At 39.2% G+C, this 23,571-nt stretch overlaps 1 protein-coding gene across 1 annotated transcript in view; it reads right to left on the bottom strand.

The window, feature by feature from the left end:
* LOC135227074 (serine/threonine-protein phosphatase 4 regulatory subunit 1-like) overlaps window positions 1-23,571 on the bottom strand; it is a 426,035-nt gene that overhangs the window by 25,457 nt on the left and 377,007 nt on the right. The window contains 3 exon segments of the mRNA XM_064266904.1: window positions 1,410-1,580; window positions 13,880-14,026; window positions 14,900-15,042. Of these exon segments, the coding sequence (XP_064122974.1) occupies window positions 1,410-1,580; window positions 13,880-14,026; window positions 14,900-15,042 (461 nt within the window).

Raw genomic sequence — 23,571 nt, 5'->3', positions numbered from 1 at the left:
ACACAAACGACACCTTTCAAGATTTTTTTTTCACCCAGTATCTTTTATTCATGAAGATAATTTCCTGTCAGATGTGGAGAATGGATCGTAGGGAGTGTGTATTTTATGGCAATGTGGCAAACCACCAACCCAGGTAGAGAGAGAGAGAGAGAGAGAGAGAGAGAGAGAGAGAGAGAGAGAGAGAGAGAGAGAGAGAGAGAAATCCTACAGGCATCCTTCACATATTACTCAAATCCCATAAAATGTAGCTATATTATAGCAACAAGGGAACCAGCGAATTTACATAATGGTGCATTAAGTGATGACCTAAGAGACGCCATTCGGCTTATTTTAAGAGTACATGAACATTTGACGATGAGAGAGAGAGAGAGATAGAGGAGAGCGAGAGAGAGAGAGAGAGAGAGAATCGACACACCCTTCTCCTTTCTCGTTCTGGCAACACCACCTTCGTAGAGAAGATCAAGAGAGAGAGAGAGAGAGAGAGAGAGAGAGAGAGAGAGAGAGGGAGGGGGGGGGGGGGTTGCACACTTCCTTCCTTTAACATCATATTTCATTGACATTTGAACAAGAAACTGCCAAGCTACGAGAAAGTGTATAAACTCCGCCACGAAAGCGTTTCACACCAGATGGCTCTGCAACCCGCGGTGGCTGGTTTGTTTTGTTTACTTATCTGATACATTTCTCTACACTTGATGAACTGACGCAACTGTACACCCAGTAGTAAGAAATACTTATTCCCATTAGGCAATCATCCCCTGAACAACTCTCGTCAAGTTTGAAAAATTTTCATCTTTGCTGTTAATATATTCACGCAAGACATTACATTTGAACCAGAAATGTAATTTTCTTGTTTCAATTATTTAACCGCATCTTCCTGAAACAGACGTTCGTAAAATTAAGGTTGGAAGTTCAGTATTATTGCCCCCAATCAACTACGATCCAAAGTACTCTGTGAATTCATGATTTCTGTTCTATGATTCAAACGTGTTTTTTTTTACCCATCTAACAGCACACACACACACACACACACACACAGCACACACACACACGACACACACACACACCACACACACACACATATATATATATATATTATATATATATATATATATATATATATATATATATATATAACTCTATATATATATATGTATAGAATATATATATATATATATATATTATATTATATATATCTATATATATATTTTATTATTATATATATATATATTATATTATATATATATATATAGATATATCTATATATATATATATATATATATATATAATATTATATATATTATATAGAAAAGAGAGAGAGAGAGAGAGAGAGAGAGAGAGAGAGAGAGAGAGAGGAGATTCATCACACTGTATAAATACTACTGAACACAACCGAAGAAACGACAACTTACCAGCACTTCTTCGGTAGGCTGGGAGCCAACGACGCTGCAGAAGTCGCCGAAGTTGGAGGCGCAGACCTTGCGCACCTGGAACAGGGCGTCCGAACAGAGGCGAGTGAAGCGCTCCAGGAACAGCCTCTCCGTCATCTCCTTCCCGATCAACGGCGCCATCTTGGCCATTAGCTATTTTCGGCGGCGGTGAACACACACGGTGGAGGCGCACCAGCAGCAACACCAGCAGGAGGAGGAGGAGGAGGAGGACGAGGAGGAGGGTGGGGCCAATAAAAAAAAAGGAGAGAGAAAACAGAAAACAAAATCAAATCAAAGTTTTTTCTTCCATTTTCAGGGAGAAAGACGGGGGATGGTCGTGATCAAAAGATATGTTTTCTACATACCTTTCTTAAATTTGTTTTAAAATCTATACTGATCATTCACAAATCCTGAAATACACTTAAATATAGATGCTCTGATGTCAATATATAAAGTTTATGCTTATTACCTAACTTATAAGTGAATTAATAGAACACTCGGAAGACTTAAATATCAGAACAGAATCGAATAATCGAAGGGTAAGATCCACCATATAGACTGATCATAAATCTGTTGACATCTGGAGTTTATTCATATAATAATCTACAAGGAAATGAGACAGCCAATGGATATTAACGCATTTTAAAATCACGAACCAAATTAAAAAGATACTCTGTAAAATGCACCAGAAACAGACTACCAGAATGTTTATATATTCAATTTGAAAAGATGTCGAGATATCTCACATACAACATCAACATGAATATGGTTTGTTAATAATACTAGACCAGTGTATAATTTCTCCAGAAACATGAGACATACCTTAAAAAAGAGCATCATAATAATAATAATAATAATAAATAATAATAATAATAATAATAACAACAATAATAACAACAACAATAATAACACACTCCAGTAGAATAGAGTATGACAGTATATACATAGAAATAAGGATAAATTCATTTTGATTACACCACTGAAGGGGTCAGAAACCAGGCTTTTCAGAATCAACGCACCTAGGCAAAATCACGAGTAAACTGTGGAAGCAACTTGGGCTGATCGTGGATGAAGGAATCTGTGCCTTTCTCGACGTCAACAAACACAAGCAGACGGACTTCAGAATTCAGAAGCCCGAGACATCTTTCGAAGAGAGGAGGCTGCATCATCGCTCATCAAAGCTGGCTGTGATATGACTTAATGCAATCCACACATCACATCCACTCTGATAAGCGACGCCACGCCAGAGTAGCTATAGCTCAACGTTGGCTGCTGGGTTTCAACCAGGGAGGTCATCCACAACAAAAAGTAGGGAGGGGTATGAGGGGTCATATTTGGTAAAGTATCGCAATTGAGTAACTCCTACATGCGAAAAATATTGGTGCCAGCAAATTTCGATCAAAATCTCTGTGAAGACCACTATCTGTTCACTTGGCCGACGGTGTGTGTGTGTGTGTGTGTGTGTGTGTGTGTGTGTGTGTGTACCCGCTCCATACACATACGAAGGAAATATCAATACCAAAGTCAAGTCACTACGACGGTAGAGACGCAACAGCTATTGTGCTCTCATGAGTTAGGGTGATGTTGGGGGTGGGGGTGGAGGAACAGGTTGGGAATTGTGAGGCCTGTCGTCCGCGCAAGCGATAAACATGTGATCACAAATGAAAATCTGCACATGAATGCGGCCAAATGCTAACGAAATTATGTACAAACACTACACCATTTCATTGCGTATCTATACTTAAATGTGACCAGGTGTTACCGACTTTGAACAAAGACATCCGCAGTAACATTGTATATCTGTACATAATGGGAAATTATCTTCACAATTTTCGTATGTGGCCAGAAGACAGTAGATTTCAATTGGATTAAAAAGCATCTCCCTTTTTTTAATAATCTGTAAAATTGTGGGTGGAATTCAGCTATAGATTCATCTGAAGAAGTCTTTCCTTGCAGTTAAATAGACGACTTTATCCCTGAATCTAACCTCTAAACATCGTTGAACTAAAGAGAATGGAAGAACCTGCTGCTACAACAGACCATTCTGTCCTCTAATCACTAACCTACACTCAATACTATTAGATTTCTGTGTATGCAACCCATATATAAAAACAAGCACTGAACATGTCTCCCAAACATCTGGCACGACTTGGGAGCTTTTCAATTATCGTAAAAAGAGACAACAGCAACAAAGCACTATTCTTCGGGCACACCTGATTAACATCTACTTATGAAGTAAGTCCATTCATTGGATGAATGCGCCAGTGTGTTTCAGCATCAACAAATGAGTTTAGTGTGATCCTATTTATTCGGTGCCGGGTGGCAAGACAATCTGCTGAAGAGGAAATGGCCTGCTCTACCCGGCCTCAATGAAATGCTAGTGGCAACAGTATAAAAACGAACGTACCACAATAAGCAAATCCAAGCAATCTCTTCATATATAATAATAATAAACTCATTGCGACGACGACGGCGGCGGCGGCATAGTATCCAATAGTTGCTTTTCATTTTAAACAAACCAATACTCATTAAGATCACAGACCAATTGAATAAAAGAAAATATGAATAGAATAAAGGTAAATAAAAATCACCTATCAGGTTAATTAGCTGTCAAATAAAAGACCTTTGAAGCAATGCTGCCGAAAACAGCCATCATAATGGCAGCAATTCTGCTGACAACTGGGGCTACGTATTCCTTCTCGTTGCCCGATGAGTAAATCGCACTTGTTTGGAAACGTAAGTCGTAATCACAGTACGAGTCGTATTAATAGTAGTACACTGCTGGAGTCGGTGTCAGGGAGAGAGAGAGGGAGGGAGGGAGGGAGGGAGGGCTGGAGGGGCGGTGGCGTGCCGGGTCCTCGCTCATCAAAGCTGGCTGTGATATGATTGTCAGGTAAAAAACACATACAACAACCACTTTGTGAGACAGGAATCGCACTCTCTTTCTCTCTCTCCCTCTCTTTTCGTCAGCATCAAGCTCTCTTCGCTCTCTCTGTGTCGCGGACTCGGCCACTGGAGACAATCCAGTGTCTCCTATAACCCTACTTCTGTTATGTTCCACCTTTTTTTTCCTACATACAGACAAGAACACTGGCGATGGAATGGACAAGTTGCCGCCACATAATGTGACAAAATGTTAAAAAAAAAACATATTTAAATGTATCTTACAATAACAATAATTTTCATAAACATAAATGACACGACAATCCTCGGTATGCCATCGCACACTAATTTACCCATAAAAAACATGCAAATTATTGACACACCTACAATTCAATTGCAGTCATTTTCGGCTCATCAAATTCTAAGCATATAAACCTATAATGACTTCATAGACAATACACATTAATAGAAAAGGGTTACATTTGAAAATGGGAGGAAACAACAGTAGATCACGAACGATCTTACAGCTTCGCATATTTGAAACGTTCCCATCGGAAATGACTCAGAGATAGTGGGTGCTCTTCCCTGAATGTACCCTATATATTGTAATATGTTTTCAAGTCAACCAATACTGTAATGGTATCAGGGCAGAGAGAAAGGGGGGGGGGGGGCGGGGGGTGGGGGGGGGGGCTGCTACCCACAGTGAGGACAAGGAAAAAGAAATATTTCTGACCCAATGACCCCTTAAGCAACAGAACCTCTCTCTCTCTCTCTCTCTCTCTGTGCCCCCCTCCCCTGAAAGAGCAGGTCGTTCTGAAGCAACCCCTATCCCCCCCTCCTCCTCCACCTCACCTCTTCCGCCTTTCCCATTTCCACTTGTTGACTTGCTTGACATCATCTTAAAAGTCATCCACGAGGCTGCCCCCCCCCTCTCCCCCCACAAAATCCATCCCACTAAAGCCCCAAACCCCATCCCTCCTCTACTCTCTCTCTCTCTCTCTCAAACGTAGACCAAGTAATCATCGAAACTCGTCAAGTAGGCTGTGATATGGTATATCACTGCACACCACAGCTAACTTAACGGATCCGACGACCACACGCATCGACCTGAAGAAGCCATCTTGAAAAAAACACATACTAACATGCAATGCAAATCACATTCAAAACCAACACCTTCATTAGAGAAAACTATACACACACACAAAAAGTCCTGGTTCTGCAATATGGTAACCCAACATTAACCTCCTTCTTCTTCCACTCATTGTTGGTAGTGGTGTTGGTGGTGATGATGATGGTGGCGGCGATGGGCAACGTTGACGGTGTTGGTGTTGGAGGAGAAACAGGAGGAGGAGGTGGAGGAGGTGGTGGTGGTGGTGGCGGATGGTCGAAGTGGAGGAGGGCGGGAGCTCATCAAAGGTGGCTGTGATACGATGTCCAATATCCCCGCGTCACACCCACTTTGACGGCCGCCGCAAGAACCCTCCTTTTAGTTTGTTGTCATATAACGTTTCGTTTTCCTCTTCTTGTCATCATTCTCTCGCATGTCTTCTCCTCTCAGCTTCGCCTTCTCCTGCTCCCAACATTGACCAGGTCGTCAGGACATACACTCAAAACCAAAAACTGACTTCGCAAGGTCGTTGAATTCTGGGAGAGAGAATGTTCCGGTCCCGTGACAAACAGCACATGATAGTATGTGTAAACATGACAACCACAACTCGGCCGACCTTATTTAAGAATGGCTGGATGTCACAATACCATCCATGAACACTGAGGGATACCATTACAATAACATATGACATGGCATCACTAACCACAACAAAAATAATACATTCTATAATACAACAAGTTTTCATGACTAACATAGTAATGAATATTTCCTTGGGTGTGCATCTCTCTCTCTCTCTTCCTTTGTCTCTCATTATTCTCTCGTTAAGAATTATGATGTCATGAAAACAATTGATGAACACAGGTGGAAGGTACTGGAAAAGAACAGGGGCGGTCTTAATAGCTGTTGGACAGTTAATAAACGCAAGTCATAGGCTTAATACCACTAGCATACCCCATAACATAGATCAGATCAGAATTAACCTCTGACTTCCTTCTCTCTCTCTCTCTCTCATCTTTACATTAGTCTACCAATGGAATGCCTGAAAATGCAGAGTCGAAAATCTTTAACGCGACCAAAATAGACGAAAAAAAAAAAAAAAAAAAACCGCTATCTATCATTTATCTGGGCACTATTCATTATCGTTATTAGCACAGCTGATGTTCATGCTGCTATCATCGCAACCATTATTGCCTCCATCAGGAGGGTGCATGTTTACATGTGAGTAGGAGTTCGCAAAATGTAACGACCAATTTGTTTGCAGCTTTGTTTCTTGTGTGGGTGTGAGACAGAGGAGAGAGTTAGAGAGAGAGAGAATAAAATTTATGAGGGTTCAAGAAGCAATCCATTAGGCTCCTAGCAAGAAGGCAGGTTAGGGGGACAGGGGTCAAGAATCGACCAAATTCTAAAGCCCTACACTTTGGCCCACTGTCGAACTTTCAGTATTTCGCAACAGTCTAGGACTGTTTGCACATCGATTTTTTTTCTTTCTTTTTTTAACAATTATGCATCCAGTGATTCAATCAACACTGGTTATAAATGCTCTTGACAATGTCTCTCGCGTAATGATTGTTGACCTAACCTAACCTGACACACATCATTTAGTTTATTGACCTCCCTTTCTCAGTCACACGTTTGACATTCCTCTTCCCAAACCAAGTTACATAACCCCCCTTCACTTCGGCTTATTTTTCTGACCTCCCTCGCTCACACTCGGCCCTCCGGATCAGTTTACCTCCTTTGCTCCAGATCAATAATTGACCTCGCTAGTTCAGGATCATTTGCTGACCTTCCAGTCTCTTGTTGAAGTTCGGTAAACATCACGGTTATGTTATTCAAAAGAACTGTTAGTAAATTAACAGTACCATGTTCGATCCATCGGCAGCGGGGCGCCCCCCTCCCTCCTTCCTTGGCAAAAAAGGTACAGAGAATCAAAGCTTCGACTTTTCTCAAAGTTCGAACTCATACAACCTAACTTGACTTTTTCTTTCTAATTACTTGCCACAGTGTTCGTGTCACTGTTAAAACGGTCGTCATATTTAGATTCTACAACTTAATCTGGTAATCTAGCAGTGCCAGTCATTCAAAAAGAATAAAAATGACGTATATTATGAATTATGTCTTTGTCAATGGTAATATTAGAAAATGTGACAAAAAAAAAAAAAAAAAAAAAAAAAAAAAAAAAAAAAAAAAAAAACCGCTTTCAATCTTATTCCATATTCCTAAGCTATTCACATTTCACAAGGAAATCCAGGACTGTAAATCAATCTTCAACTTATGAAATGCGCGAATTATTTTTGGAATATTTAACTCTCTCGCGGCACTATATACTGTGGAAAGGATTACGCAAACTAGCTCTTACGTAATCCACCTGCTGTATTAACATTCCATACCTAAGGACACCTCCGGATCCCCACTTAAGATGCTCCTGGCTAAGCATATAATCCCCCCAAAATAAAGGCCCTCACAATGTACTTTCAAGTGAATATCATATTCCTGTATACACCGCGTTCCCAGTGCTAATTTTATAACGACTAAAATGTCCCGTAAAGGAGATAGTTTTCTAAAGGGTCCACAATAATAGTGTCAAAAGTCCGTGTATAATTTTGAAGTCATCAAAATTATACACGGACTTTTGACACTTTGTATTATTGTGGACCCTTTAGAACATTATATACTCTCGTGATAGAGAGTTTTTCCCTACTAAAGGAGATAATACCAGCATAGGCACCGAGCTACTAAAAAAAAAAGTTCATGAATTACCAAAATTTGTTGTATGTCAATCGTCTAAACCAGGGGTTCTTACCAGGGGGTATCCATGAGAACCACATGCTGGGGGTATGGGACTTGCTCTCTGATATTTGTATATTTTTTTTATTTTAATGAGGGTACATTTTGTAAATAATAACTATTTAAAACTATAAATGCTTTTGATTTTCTTGTATGTTCTTTCGTACCTATTCATCCCTAAAGTATGTATTAAACTAAAGTGTATATGTATTAAACTAAACATATAAAGTTATATGGTATACAACTAGGACTTCAGTGGACTTCAGCAAATGGGTCATGGAACCACATTGGGAAACTCACTGGGGGTCTGAAGTCATCATGAGGTCAAGAACCCCTGCTCTAAACAATTTTAAGGAAGGAGCCGCTTTCCCTGTGAACAGCTTCTAGTATCACTAAAATGGAAAACTAACACTACATTCTCTGAAGGCCACGCCAGCACCAACGGGTCTATCTGCTTGAATGATTAATACGTGTCTCTTCAAGAATTCTAGCTTTCAACAAACCCATGATCCATAAACATACAAGCGAGGAGTGGGGCACCAAATAATGACAATGCTCCATAGAAATGGTGAAACTATTTATTTGGAAATTTAGGCAATGCCCACCCCCCCTCCTCACGTCATATTTATCATTAGAAGACTCCAGCTACGTTGCAATTTCTTTAAAACTAATAAGCAAGCAACAAATAAGCTTTTCCTATTGATGCTTATCTTGATCTGGATGATACTTAAACAAAAAATGACAAGACAACATACATATGTAGGTCGCACACTAGCCAAAAATAGTGAACGGAGCCGTGAAATCGGGGACCGTCAGTCAGTACGAACTACCGGAATAACACGGATCTATAAATAAAATCTGAACTTCAAGAACAGAAGCCCCCACTGTTCAGTTCTCTCTCACACATAGGGAAGGTCAGGTCAGGTCGACACACTCTTTGAGAATGTACCTGTGAAAATCGAAGGCTACCTAAAGACAGGCGGAGGAGGAAAAAGATGCAGCGAAGACTTAGAGGAACGAAAGGGGTGGGGAGGGGGCTGGTGGGGTGAGATATGGGGAGGGTACGAAGGAGATCACAGGGAGGGAGGGGGAGGGGGGTAGGACGGGGGTGGGGGGTGGGGTGGGAGTGGCGAAAAGGGCATTTTAGGGAGTGGTAAAAATCGAACCACGAAAATTCCCGGGAGAAATCACTCGAACAGGGGGAAACGCGCTTAAGAGAAAATCATCAGTTGTAATTACACTTGTGCCATCATACTTTCGCCTCTGAAAAGAGCAAACTACTTAGAAAGAAAAGGGTATGGGTGGCAGAGGGGAAGGGAGGGAGAGCTGGAAGGAACAGTTAGAGGGGGAAGAACTGGGAGGAGGAGGAGGAGGTAAATGTGAGGAAACAGGAGAGAGGGATGGAGTGGGAGGGAGGGAGGAGGGGGAAACGCTGGAGGTGGTGGCAGTGAATCAGTATTCCGGCCACGTGTTGGGGAGGACCAGCCCAACCCACCAGCCAACCAGAGGATCAATACTACACCCTCACGCCCACCCTGGCCTACCCAGCCCACCCCGAGAGCCTACCCTAATACGCTCAAAAAGGCTACCCCCTCCCCCCTTTTCCCCTTTTGCACTTCTGCGCGCCCAATCTTCCCCTTGCCCCTACGCTAAAACGCCCTTCTGACGAGGAAGAGAGTCAGTCACCTTCCTTCCTACAACTGTATTTCTGGACCTGGACTGCCTCCTCCTCCTCCGTTTTCCAACGAATGCTCCTCGGAGGGCATTTTCCACTCTGTGCGCCCTCTTGGCACTCCCAGTCATCATATCTTTTTGGTTAAGAAATTAACAGAGATAAACGGCCTAACAAAACGTCAATCTCCAATCCCCCAACCCCCCAACACATTCTCACAAACACTCACACAAAATGAACGACGTATACACATTTCATATCGCACAAATTGCATGCCCTTCCTTGTCCAGAGGTCTAACCCTACAGTTTACTTCGGCGACGAGGTCCAACCTTGAGTCCCTCTTTGCTACTGGTTGTAGTCATGCCTGGCCTGTTTCAATGCACTAGTTACTAGTGCTGCCAACCACAACCACAACAACAACTCGGGCCGCGATCCTGTAGCTAGGATCCCCACTTCCTTGCGCACATGCATACAGAATCCAGGACCCAGCGATCGAAACTGAAAAGTGTGAGCTCTACGTGAAGTGGAGGCATTAGTTCTATATAGCAACAATGTCCAACATTCAGGTACGTCCTAGAAAAGATTTAAATCTCCTTTTCCTGGGACGAACGTTTAAAACTTATGGGAGTCGTGACCGCTTACGCCGGTGGGTGTAAAGGGAATGCCCTCTGCTGCTTGGAAGGGGTCAGTGCCCCTACATCTCTTTAAAAAAGTGATGACACACAATCGAAGAACAGCATTCTTGTAGAGCGTATCACGCACGCGATTGTTACTCACATGCGCATTTTGAAGACTTTTTTTTTTTTTTTCAATAATTTTCTTTTTTTAGACGAGCAATTAACTCTTTAAGACCGTGACATTTATGTGCCTATATAAGTCTTTCAGTTCGGACGATTGTTCTTTCAAAGTCCGAGACATTTACATGTGCCTGTATATAAGACATTCAAACTTAAAATTTCGGGCTTTTCGGCTATTGCTATAGCCAAGCTCATGAGCAAGGTTTTAAACGGATTGCACACGTGCTAACCAATAAAATAGGTCATGTTTTAGGGAACACAGTATTTTTAGAATCTAGGTTTAAAAGGTGGAACGTTTTTTCTCTCTCTCTCCCTACACATACACACACACACACGTCTTTGGAAAGTTTTCCCGACCATGCAACTTGGTCACATATGGAGACTATTCCCACAAACTACGTAATCACACTTCAATTCTGCACATGTACATCTTATCTAATATAAATGGCCATTTACTCAACTACTCGCACAAACACATAACACACTAAGACGTCACAGTATAAAAATTACATGCAAATGATATAAAATGAAAAGTGACTATTACTACGAGAGAGAGAGAGAGAGAGAGAGAGAGAGAGAGAGAGAGAGAGAGAGAGAGAGAGAGAGAGAAGCGTAGGTGGCGTGGGCAGTACGGATAAAACATGGAGAAAAATGGTGTTGAAAAGATATCAAGAGGAATAATCGAAAGACTGGCCGGAGAAAGAGGAGCTTTTCTTTTTTTCTGACGTTAACGCGTAGGTGGCAAGGCGTCGGCAATCTATGCTGCAAGCTGGTTCAAGGGCGTGGCCTAACTGAAGGTATGTTTTCGTGCGTGGGTGTATGCTCTCACAGAGAGAGAGAGAGAGAGAGAGAGAGAGAGAGAGAGAGAGAGAGAGAGAGAGAGAGAGAGTTGCCTGGGTGCACCCATACACTGGAAATATCTGCGACGACCCTATCTATATCCCACACAGAAGTCAGGGTCAGCAACAGCAGCAGTAGTGACGTAAGGGCGGTTCTCTTCCCTGCAACAGCGGCGTGTAGTCAGTCATCTATGCCTGTAGAAGCAGCGTGCGGTCGTGGGGCCCTGCTCATCAAAGCTGGCTGTGATAGTATAGCGATCAGCGAGCTATGACAAACCAGTTTGATGCCAGTGCCCCACGCGTTCACACAAACACCGCCAGGGGCCGTCCGTAGCCGTCCCTCGTGTCCCAAGGCGTCTCCTCCTCTTCGTCCTTTGGCATCTTGCAGCAAGAGGCGTCTCCTTATATCATAGTCATTACAGCCTGAATCAAAGCTCAAATGAGGGACTGAATTGGTTGTGAAGTGAAGATGAAATCTACATGAAATTGATAAATAAATATAGTGGTAGTCACTGAATACCTGATAATCAAAAAGAGTGAAATAGGGAAGGATTAAATTGAGGTATGGTAGCAACGTGAAGATATTAAAGACCATGAAACACTGCTTTACAGATACACTTTCATATACAAGACATCTGAATGAAGTAGTAATACGCACGGTGCAGATCAGGTCAATCTGGAATAGTTACTCTTGATATATGCAATATTTATAACTGGATGCTCGAGGCTTTTCGTTCCTATCAATCAGGGAAAATGGGATCAATTGCAATTGGGGAAAAAAATCGATTACCGACTTCCAAACCATAAGCTTTGAGATGCATATTTATTCAGTTTATCAGGCGTCATTCCAGGAATTTCGAAGTTAATATACGTAGAAGCAATAAACTAAAATAATAATGAAACCGTTTAATGATGACAGCATAGTGCTGATTGGTCTTTCCCGCCTGGGTACTATAGCCATTTTTTATCATTATTAATAAATGAAAGGTTAATAACGGCTGGAAATGGGTCTCTTCATTCAGTGCAAATATAAGGGGAAAAGCCGGTTGTCTATAAACTCCTGTGAAGTTTACCTGTTAATTGTCTTCTGGGGATGGGGGTGGGGTGGGTGGGGGGGAGAGGTTATCCTTTGACTCAACAGATCATAAACGATAAGTGTATTATTTCGGAATGATGAGAAATACCCTATAGCATGCTACTGACAATTCCTCCAAAATGTCCTCCTCTACCATACCCTGGAAGTTGCACAACGCTGGACTGACTGGAGTCGGCGTCGGGGACGAGAAGCAGCGTCGGCGGCGTGAAAGACAAGGTAGTGAGATGTTGTCCATATCTTACATCTCACTACCCATGTCTTTCACACCGACAACACCAACCGCCGAATTTCAGTCTCTTTCCTCTCGCGCCCATTGCTTTCCTTCATCGTCGTCGTCGTCCTCTTCCACGTACTGGAAACTTCCCTCACCAACCTTCAATATCTGTTTCATCAACTATAAGGAAATCGTTCACTGCAAACTTATTAAAAATGGTAAGAGCCTCATCGCAACATTCAAGTGAAGACAGTATGTACCCACAAGGTATAAGGAAACCTTTTCATTCAATTTAAGGCTACAAGAAATTAAATCCAAACAGTGATGCCTGCAGAGTTCGAAACTTGAATTCCTTAAATATACATCAACAAAAATCTCACCAAGGAAATAAGTTTACAATAGCATCGCCAAAGCAACTTGAATATTCTAAACCTAATGCAAAATGCAAATACAAAATAAACAGGAGTTTTCAATAGTTATCATACCGACAATGCAAATATAGACAAAAAAATAAACACATTACTGTTAACCAGATATGACTAAATACATGTATGTTACAATACGACAAAAACGTTTTCAATATGACGTATCTTACGAGTTGGGTTTTTAAAATACCAATATAAAGACACTATCCATTCATACAATAAATTTTCGAAATAACGGTGCGTATAAACGCCAAAACTATTCCTGAAGACACCGCGAACACGCTCATGTTTGAAAAGTACTAATAAGAAATCACATCGTACGTGAAAAATTCACCACCAAGAAATCACACGATTAAAAAAAATGAAAATATCCACATTTCCTTAAGACATAAAAAAAGAAAAACAACGCTGCTTTTCATAAAAACACACATGCTGACTAGTTGTCACGGAGAGGGTGAAAAAAAAAAAGACAATGGTGGAAAAATGTGAATCCTCGAATATATATATATATATATGATATATATATATATATATATATATATATATCTATATATATATATATATATATAATATATATATATATATATATATAAATATTTTTTTTTTTGGGGTGTGGGGGGTTACACTTACCGCCACGGCTTCTGTTTTGAATTCGTCCATGGCGTCGGGAAAGGTGAGTTCCAGGATCACGGGGCAGACCTGGTCGTGCACATCCGTCCTACTGACTAGTTCTTGCTCTAACAAGACCAACAACGCCGCTTGGGACGTCTTCCGAACCTTCGAGAGGAAATAAACAAGGGGAGAAGAAAGTTCAGGTAAATTATAAAGTATGGAATGGAATAGAATATAAAATATGGAATGGAATGGAATATAAAATATGGAACGGAATATAAAATATGGAATGGAATATAAAATATGGAATGGAATATGAAATATGGAATGGAATATAAAATATGGGGATGGAGTAAAAATACGGAATGATATGGAATATAAAATATGGAAATAATGTAGTATAAAATATGGAATGAAATGGAGTGTAATATATAATTTAGGCCAAAGGCCAAGCGCTGGGACCTATGATGTCATTCGGCGCTGAAGGGAACTTCAAGACCAAAAAGCTTTCAAAGGTGTAACAGGAGGAAAAACCCTAATTGTTAGGAGAGTGGAAAGTAAGATGGAACAAAAAGAAAATGAATGAGGTACAGTAAAATGGATGAAAGGGGTAGCAGCTAGGGGCCAAAAGGACGCGGCAAACAACCAATGTAATGCCTACAGTGCACCGCGTGAGGTGCACTGACGGCACTACGTCCCTATGAAGTATACAATACAGAGGGATCAAAACAATGCAAATTTCAACGGTATTATGGCTGTATATATATCCATAAGGTAAAAATTGAATCTATCTATATCCATAGATATATTTATCCATAAAGTAAAAATTGAATATATATCTACACTTGGATACATGCAAATCTATTTAAATTAACTTGTCAAAAAATGTGAAGGACGAAGTGAGGAAAATTGTTAAATCCTATAATAAAATAACAAGCCATACAAATAGAACACGAAACGGACTGCACGCAAGGGCGCCAGTGAGAGAGAGAGAGAGAGAGAGAGAGAGAGGAGAGAGAGAGAGAGAGTATATCTCACCTGATTGTTGGGATCAGTGAGGTACTTGACCACCATAGGCACCAAATGGTTAGCAACCACACCCCCCAAGTGTTCGGGGAATTCGTGACATAGCACAGCGATTTGGGGCACCTGTTCCATCAGCTCTGTTCGCACAGCTGGCTCTGCAAAAGAGAAACAACAACTCATTAATATTTATTGAAATGCGCCGAGTCTGAAGTGACGAGAGAGAGAGAGAGAGAGAGTTTAATCACTCAAGTTGTTAAATCTAAATAGACATAGTATATAGCGATATGGCTGCAGAAAGGGTGTTGCACATACATTTTCTGAAAATAACACATTTTCTAAAAATAACATTTGAAATTCCCATACACTTAGACCACGCTGACCTAATTCTTCCTTCAAGAGGCTACCATATATAGAAATATTCTATGCTATTTTATTTCTTAGTTGCATCCTTTAGAGGGAGATGAATTGGCTACAACTTGCAGGCAGGTCTGCCCTCTCCCACAAAAAATGAATTGCTAGAATATAAAAAAGTCTTTCCCATCACATAACGCTACATTCACTCAAGCGGGGTTGCTCGCTGTAGACTACAGCTGCAGGCACATAATGACAAACCTTTTGCATAAGGGATAACATGACTAAAGGGGATATTGCCGAGCGCAAATTTTCTCGCAATAAGCTACTTTACTATAATGGACTATGCTTAAAAAATCACAGCACGGGACTTCATTAAATAAGCGAATACCACAGAAAAATGATAGGCAGAAATCCAAGCGCTTTCGTCTTTACTTAAGACATTGTCGTTCCTTGACAGTGTCTTAGTAAAGACGAAAGCACTTAGACTTCTTCGGCCTATCATTTTCCTGTGGTATTCGCTTATTTAATGTACTATATACACCACGTTTATGGTGGAATAACAAACAAGAACGCCAGAGGCCAATACATCACTGACTGCTACCGTGTCGTCCTAGTGTTAAGAGTTTACGCAGCCGATCTCATGAATGCTTTCGCTACCGACCCCTACCTCATGTTTCCCCCCAACGATTCACATAAGGTTCTTAATACTTTTCGAACTCGAGATTAAATGGGCGAGAAAACACAATACTTCAATATGAGTTTATGAATACTGTTCAACACACCTTAAGCTCTGGGAATTTATAGAGACTATACCCAAAGAACAAGATGAGATGAGATGTCCTTATGTGGCCAAGGAACAGAGGAAAATAACAACGGGAGAACAAATTCTTGAATCTACAGGAAGTGGTTGATTAACACCCCTAGAATAGAAAGGTAACATAAAACTACAAATACTGGAGAAGGCAGTCTCTAAAATATAGTATCTTCTCTCTATATTTTGGCGTTTCTATGGGCTCCTTTAATTAGATGGAATTCTGTTGTAACAGAACATTTTTACGTCATATATATATATATATATATATATATATATATATATATATATATATACACACACACACACACACACACACACACACATATATATATATATTATATATATATATAGATATATATATATATATATATATATATATAATATATATATTATAATAAATATATATATATCACAGATAACTTCAATCTCATTCCCAATCGGAGACATCTAGGGAACTATGCAGCAGAAGAGTCTGTGCTTTAAAAAAGAGACACCTTTTCAACATCTACCTCTCTGGTGACGCAAGCTAAACAATAATCTAACTCAAATAACTTTGCAGCTTGCTAAGTAATATAATTCTAACTCACAGATGACCAATCGACCCTTCAATAACTAATCTTGCCGCCAAAAGTACAGCAATTCTGTACCAATTTTTTCTCGGCCGAGGTAGCTTGAATTTTTATTTCTCGACGATAAGCAGATTTGTAATATTCAAGTAATAGGGGTGCGACGTTTGAACTACAATTTAACAAATAGAACCATTAGAGGCATCATCTGTCAAAATATTAACTCCGAAGGAAATTCAACACCATAATTATTACTATTATACACTTAGAATAACCCTATCCATATGGAACAAGCCCACCACAGGGGCCACTGATTTGAAATTCAAGCTTCCAAAGAACATGGTGTTCGTTAATTAAAAGGATAAAATAGCAATAAAACGCAATGAAAATCGTATCAGGATGATAATGCATTGCACCTTCTGCTGAACTTTTCAGGTTACAATCGCACGACATCCTCAGGGGAGACTGTTCCACAGTCCAGCGGTGTGAGGAATAAAGGACCTCTGGAACCGAGAAGTTCTACAACGAGGCCCATTTACTGCACATCGATGCTGCTGTTCAGCGAATCCAGTTGCTCTCGGCAGGAAAATGGGATCAGGGATCAAGCGAGAATGTGAAAGATCTCTGTGAAAATACAACTTACGAAAACCCTGACAAATACGAGACCTTCCTTGGATGGATGGATGGATGGATGGATGATGGATGTATGATATTTAGGGATAAAGCCTTCAATGGTCCGATTGATTGACTGACTTAATATAGAATTTAGGCCAAAGGCCAAGCACTGGATCCTGTGAGGTCATTCAGAGCTGAAACGTAAATTGACTGTAAATGGTTTGAAAGATGTAACAGGAGGAACATCTCGCAGGTGCACTAAGAATAAATTGTTAGGATAGGGTGGGAAAGTAATATGGAAGACAGAGAACATGGATGGAAGCATAGTAAATGGAACGAAAGGGGTCGCAGCTAGGGGCCGAAGGCACGCTGCAAAGAACTTCAAGTAACGCCTCCAGCAGCACTATTACTAGGAAATAGAAACCTACCCCCACGAACCAATCTATCTAAAAACAAACTTGACAAAACGAGTGTTAACTGGACACTCGAAATTAGGCTTGATAAAGAATGAAAAGTCCCCACTCTTCGCTTGTCTTCTTCAAATAACTCCTCTGGTACCCGACTGAATATATCCCCCTTAAACAAACCCACCCAAGCGACAGATACATCGTACAGATCGTTTACATTACGCGAGAGCATATTCCACACATTATACATCAGTTGAAACGTCAATCGACGTATTTCTCCCACAAGAGAAATACCACCTCTCGAAGACTATAATAAAACCCCTGTGAACGGATATGTGACGATACAACTAATATTCTTTAAAGATTGTAAAGCATACTTTTTACAAAAATATAAAATTATAAAGAATCCTTTTTACAAGCATACAAAGCATGCTTTTTACTAATGTATATAAGCATTTTTTTTTTTTTTTTTTTTTTTTTTTTACAAATCAGCGTCCGAAGGCAGAACAAACTTCACCGTAGAGAGAGAGAGAGAGAGAGAGAGAGAGAGAGAGGAGAGAGGAGAGAGAAGAGGGAGGAGAAGAGGGAAAAAAAAAAGGGGAAGGGGGCTACATTATCCTCCTCTTCCTTTGCCGTTAGAAGACAAAGAGGAAGCCCTCGGAGTATTTTGGGGGAGTGATTTTCCATATTAAGAGTGCGGTTTTTTGTAATCCCCTTAATGGGTTGGAAATGACAAGCTGGGCGTATAGGGGAGAAGGGAGAGAGAGAGGGGGGGATATGTTCGGTGGGACAGGCGCTGTGGTCGCCGAGCTTAAGGAGTGAATCTATGGAATGCTAAATAGTTTCTTCGTTTGAGAGAGAGGAGAGAGAGAGAGAGAGAGAGAGAGAGAGAGAGAGAGAGAGAGAGGTGGTTATTTTCCAATGTCATCCTACTTTTATTGAAGAACTTCTCTATTTTCTAAATAACATCCACTTAAATAACCGTGATTTAACGTAAGAATTTGTCGAACATGTCCCACGAAGAAAATCTCCGCAAACGGTCACTTTTTTTTTTTTTTTTTTTTTTGTTTTTTTTTCACGTGACACATTGTCAACCAGAAGGATACAATATACAGGATAATTAGGAAAACGGAATATGACAAGAGTCCAAGCGTGCGCGGTCTTCTAGCAATATGTTAATAAGCAACTTATCAGGTTAGCTGCGGGAAAAAAGCTTTGATATTTGAGAGAGAGAGAGAGAGAGAGAGAGAGAGAGAGAGAGAGAGAGAGAGAGAGAGAGAGAGAGAGAGAGAGAGAGAGAAAACAATATTATCTATTTATAAATTATAAAAACTACAGAAATTATTTATTGGGTATCAATAGCCGCTAGCATTACCTGCAAAAGATATCCGCAATTTTACTGCCGTTCGAAGTTGAGCGTAGAAATCAATATTTATTGCTTCGAAAACATGTAAATTGCAAATTATACTTATTTTTCGTTTTGTTCGTTTTCATGTCCGTGTATAGCTCGGCCTTCATCGATGTAACATTGCAATTCACGCCTGTTTTCATTTTCAATTTCTCCACCGCAAAGGATGATAATAAAATAATCTTCTCTAAAAATGAGTCAAGCAAGTCATTCACTACTGATCCATGACCACAACTGTTGCGACGCCAATTCACTGTATAGTATTCACTCCTCATTTTCTTGTTCAGATCGTCCACCTACAATATCCTCTGATGGGATTTCCAATTCAATGTATAGGTTAGTCAAGACAAATTAAAAAGTTCATTTTTTCTTTTTCAAAATCAAATAAAACTAGCAATAACACAGAGCACGATACTTGATATCTGGAGGCTTAGAATGACTTTCTACGCCTGTAGCCATTACTCCAACATTCAATATCAACTTCTTTACGCTTTATAAAGTTATTTTACCTCCACTTGTGTTCCACCCCTACTATCTTTGCCCCTGTTATTTCCAAGTGTCGCAAAATATTCAGAACTCAAAGAGAAGGCCACAGGTATTCATCAAAAATCGGATAAAATCGGATAAAATCGGAGCGAGAAGACACACACACACACACAAAAATTATTTTTTAATCGGGAACCTCTTGCACCTGTAATTACCTTTGCAATGGCAAAATCGTGTCCTTTTTCTCTAGGTTACAATTAAAGGTCCCTTTCGGCGCTTCCGAACTGAAGCATCGGAAAATATATTATTCATTACTTAATTGTTTCCGAATGTTACCAAATACCTCCGGGGTAAGAAACACTGAATATCAGAAGTAGCCTTTTTTTAATTTAATTATTCAAAATAAACTCGAATTAACTTCACCGGCAGAAACAAGACTCCACAGAATACAAGCACTTTACAAATTTATATATAGTGTATAATATAGTATATATATATAGGATATATATATATATATATATATATATATAGATATAATATATATATACATATAAGATTATCTATTCCATCAAAGGGTTGCGACTTGATGTGCAAACCTCAACCGCATTTAATTTGACATAAAAAATAAAACCAATAAAAATAAATCTATTCTGTGACCTTTTATGATTTCCGGAAACTAAGATATCTATATGCTTTCATCTTCGGCCAGTTTTAGAAATAATATGTACTGGTTGAGAAACGAAGTCAGTACTGTACCGTTTTAGGCATTTTTTAAATAATATAAATCAATTTGAACTAACATTACTTTAAAACCGCTTTCAAAGATACCACATTGATATTTTGCTTTAATTCATGTGCTTTAATAGAACTTACAAAAAAAAATCCTAACTAATTTTTTAAAGATTTTACCTGAAGTACAGACTAACTAACTAACTATCCAGAAAGTATAACATACGTATGTATAATCATTCTATGGTTGCGGTCTGGCTAACAGTAATTGATGCATACAAATGCAATATATATATATATATATATATATATATATATATATATATATATATATATATATATATATAGCTTAAAAAATCACAGTAGATGCACGTGACTTCATAAATAAGCGAATACCACGGGAAATGAAAGTCAGGAATCCAAGCGCTTTCGTCTTATTCAGACATCGTCAAGGAGCTACTGAAGTACAATCGGAGAGGAAGGCCTCAGGTACAAACAAGATCAGGAATACCAGATGGTTAATTATCAAAAGGGTAAAAAATTAAAAGGGATAATCCAGGATTATCGGATGTCACACGGTCACAAACTTAAACAGATTCTGACCCTAACCGAAAAATTACAAAGTATCTTACAGTCCAAAACATGTAAAAACTGAATATATTAATTTTGTTGCTTATATTTATCTACAACTTTTTTCATTATGAAAGCATCAAGTTTAAATAAACAAAGACTTAAATTTAGAACATTCCTATTATTTGACTTGATAAAACAAGATTCAATGATATTCCTTTTAACTGTGTCATTACATGGGACTAAGCAAGTTGCCTTAGTCCCATGTAATGACACAGTTAAAAAGGAATATCATTGAATCTTGTTTTATCAAGTCAAATAATGGAAATTGTTCTAAATTTAAGTCTTGGTTTATTTAAATTCTTGATGCTTTTCTTCATAATGAAAAAAGTTGTAGATAAATATAAGCAACAAAATTAATATATTTCAGTTTTTACATGTTTTGGACTGTAAAGATACTTTGTAATTTCGGTTAGGGTCAGAATCTGTTTAAGTTTGTGTAACGTGTGTATCCGATAATCCTGGATTATCCCTTTTAATTTTACCCTTTTGATAATTAACCATCTGGTATTCCTGATCTTGTTTGTACCTGAGGCCTTCCTCTCCGATTGTACTTCAGTAGCTTATATATATATATATATATATATATATATATATATATATATATATATATATATATATATATATATATATATAACCATGCGGCCCGAGGACGCTTGGAAAAATTATGATGGGGACCCCGATGCCAAAAAATTCGCCCATGCCAATAATAATAATAATAATTAATAATAACAATTATTATTATTATTTCATCATTACTCAGAAGATAAAGCCGATTCATATGGGGCAAACCCACAGAGGCCACTGACTTGAAATTCAAGCTTCCAGAGAATACTGTGTTCGTTTGAAAAAGTAAAAGAATGTAGCGTTGATACAGATAGATGCAAGTTATTAATAAAGAAAAAAAAAAAGGATGACCAACTAATGAATATTGAATTCTTTTTATACTGTTTTCATAATAAAATCGCACAGAATTCACATAGTGGTACTAGTGACATCTTGGAGTCGTTAAAAATAAACAGCACTGTTTATTTATTTTGCACTTTCGACCATTCCAGGGCTTCCAGGAAGTTGGAGAGGTTGGACAGCCAGATAAAGGATTAATAACTTTTTTTTTTATTTAAAAGTGACTCTGAAAAAATATAAGCTCCCAGTTGCCCCAAGATGAAATAGTCACGAGATGTTCTTACCAACTTCTATTCACACGACTTTTACGCCAACTGGCTTTGACCCCAGAACTCTCTCTCTCTCTCTCTCTCTCTCTCTCTCTCTCTCTCTCTCTCTCTCTCTCCCGACTTTCCATAGGAACTTGCATCAACTTCGAATCTTGATACCAACGGCTCCTATTTTCCTTATTTTAAACAATCTTCCTTCCATCTCTGATGCTTGTTGAAGACATGACCCTAGTTTTTTAAAGTGGCATCCCAGTTTCTTTATGGAAGAGCTAATTTACTGGTTCAAATTACACAGCTCTATCAGAAAAACGCGCGCACACACTCCCAAGCTCCCAGAGAACCACTGAACTACTACGATTCCTAGCCATCTGCGAACCTCTCTATAGTGTGCCTGGCGAGGCGAACATTACCCGGGACAAGTTTCCCTCTCGTCTGACAGATCAATACTACCATTCGCTAAAAGTACTCAGCATCACATTCAAAAACATCAGAATGAGCAACTCAGCCCTTATCGCGCTTCTCCCAGCCATCCGCTATAAGGAACCCCGAATGCATGGAGAGCGATCTTCGAGAGAGATATCTCTGGGATTACAATATATTAACTACTATATAGTGTATATTTCTAACCCCCACTGCATGGTATGATCTTGAGAGAAACATAATTTCTGGGAATATAATATATTATATAGTGTAGAATGCTTCTACGATAACGCTACAATTAATTCAACATCTAGAAAGCATTCGAGTATAGATTATACATGGATTACGTTTCATGAATAAGAAGGCTACAAAATACTTGAGAACACAGCCTACACTGCTCAAGCATAGGTCAATTGCCTTTGCTTTTTACCCGAATGCCATAAATGCCATGATTGTTAAAACGTTTCTCAATAATCATTTAACGGTATTCAACTCTATTCTTTTTTTATATCCTTGTCTTATGTAACACGGTGGTACTGTTTTGGTATAATGTAAAATGTAAATATTCATATGAAAACTTATAGAGGAAAAGGTTGTCTTGCTTACTATTTAATACCTAAAACATCAAAGGTAGTTATCAGATTTATATATAACTTAGTAATATTACACCATGGCTAATTAATCCTGGTCTTATTAAACATAATAACACGTATATAGAGAATCGGTATGCTATAAATAACTGGGTAATCAAATTACATTTGAAAAATAAGCCTAGTCAAAATCTGCTGAGCTTACTACATTATACATATAAATATGTGAACGTCACTTCCGTTCCTCTGAAATAAGTGATCGTGCGGCCGTTCCCATCGAATAAAACAGAAATTACGAATTATGTTTAAAAGGCGATTACCTGGACTACACAGCAGAACGATTATTTCCAGGACAACAACAGAGATCTCTCCATATATATCCCGTGCCGGACGTTCGAGCAAAATGTCACGGATAACCAAAAAAAATTTCAATTCGATCGTGAAAAAACGCGAGGGAGAACATTTCCACAACCACGTTTTTCTGTGGGCG

This window comes from Macrobrachium nipponense, chromosome 15 (assembly GCF_015104395.2).
Source record: "Macrobrachium nipponense isolate FS-2020 chromosome 15, ASM1510439v2, whole genome shotgun sequence".
NCBI classification, from domain to species: Eukaryota; Metazoa; Arthropoda; class Malacostraca; order Decapoda; family Palaemonidae; genus Macrobrachium; species Macrobrachium nipponense.
This window is presented reverse-complemented; position numbering and strand designations above follow the sequence as displayed.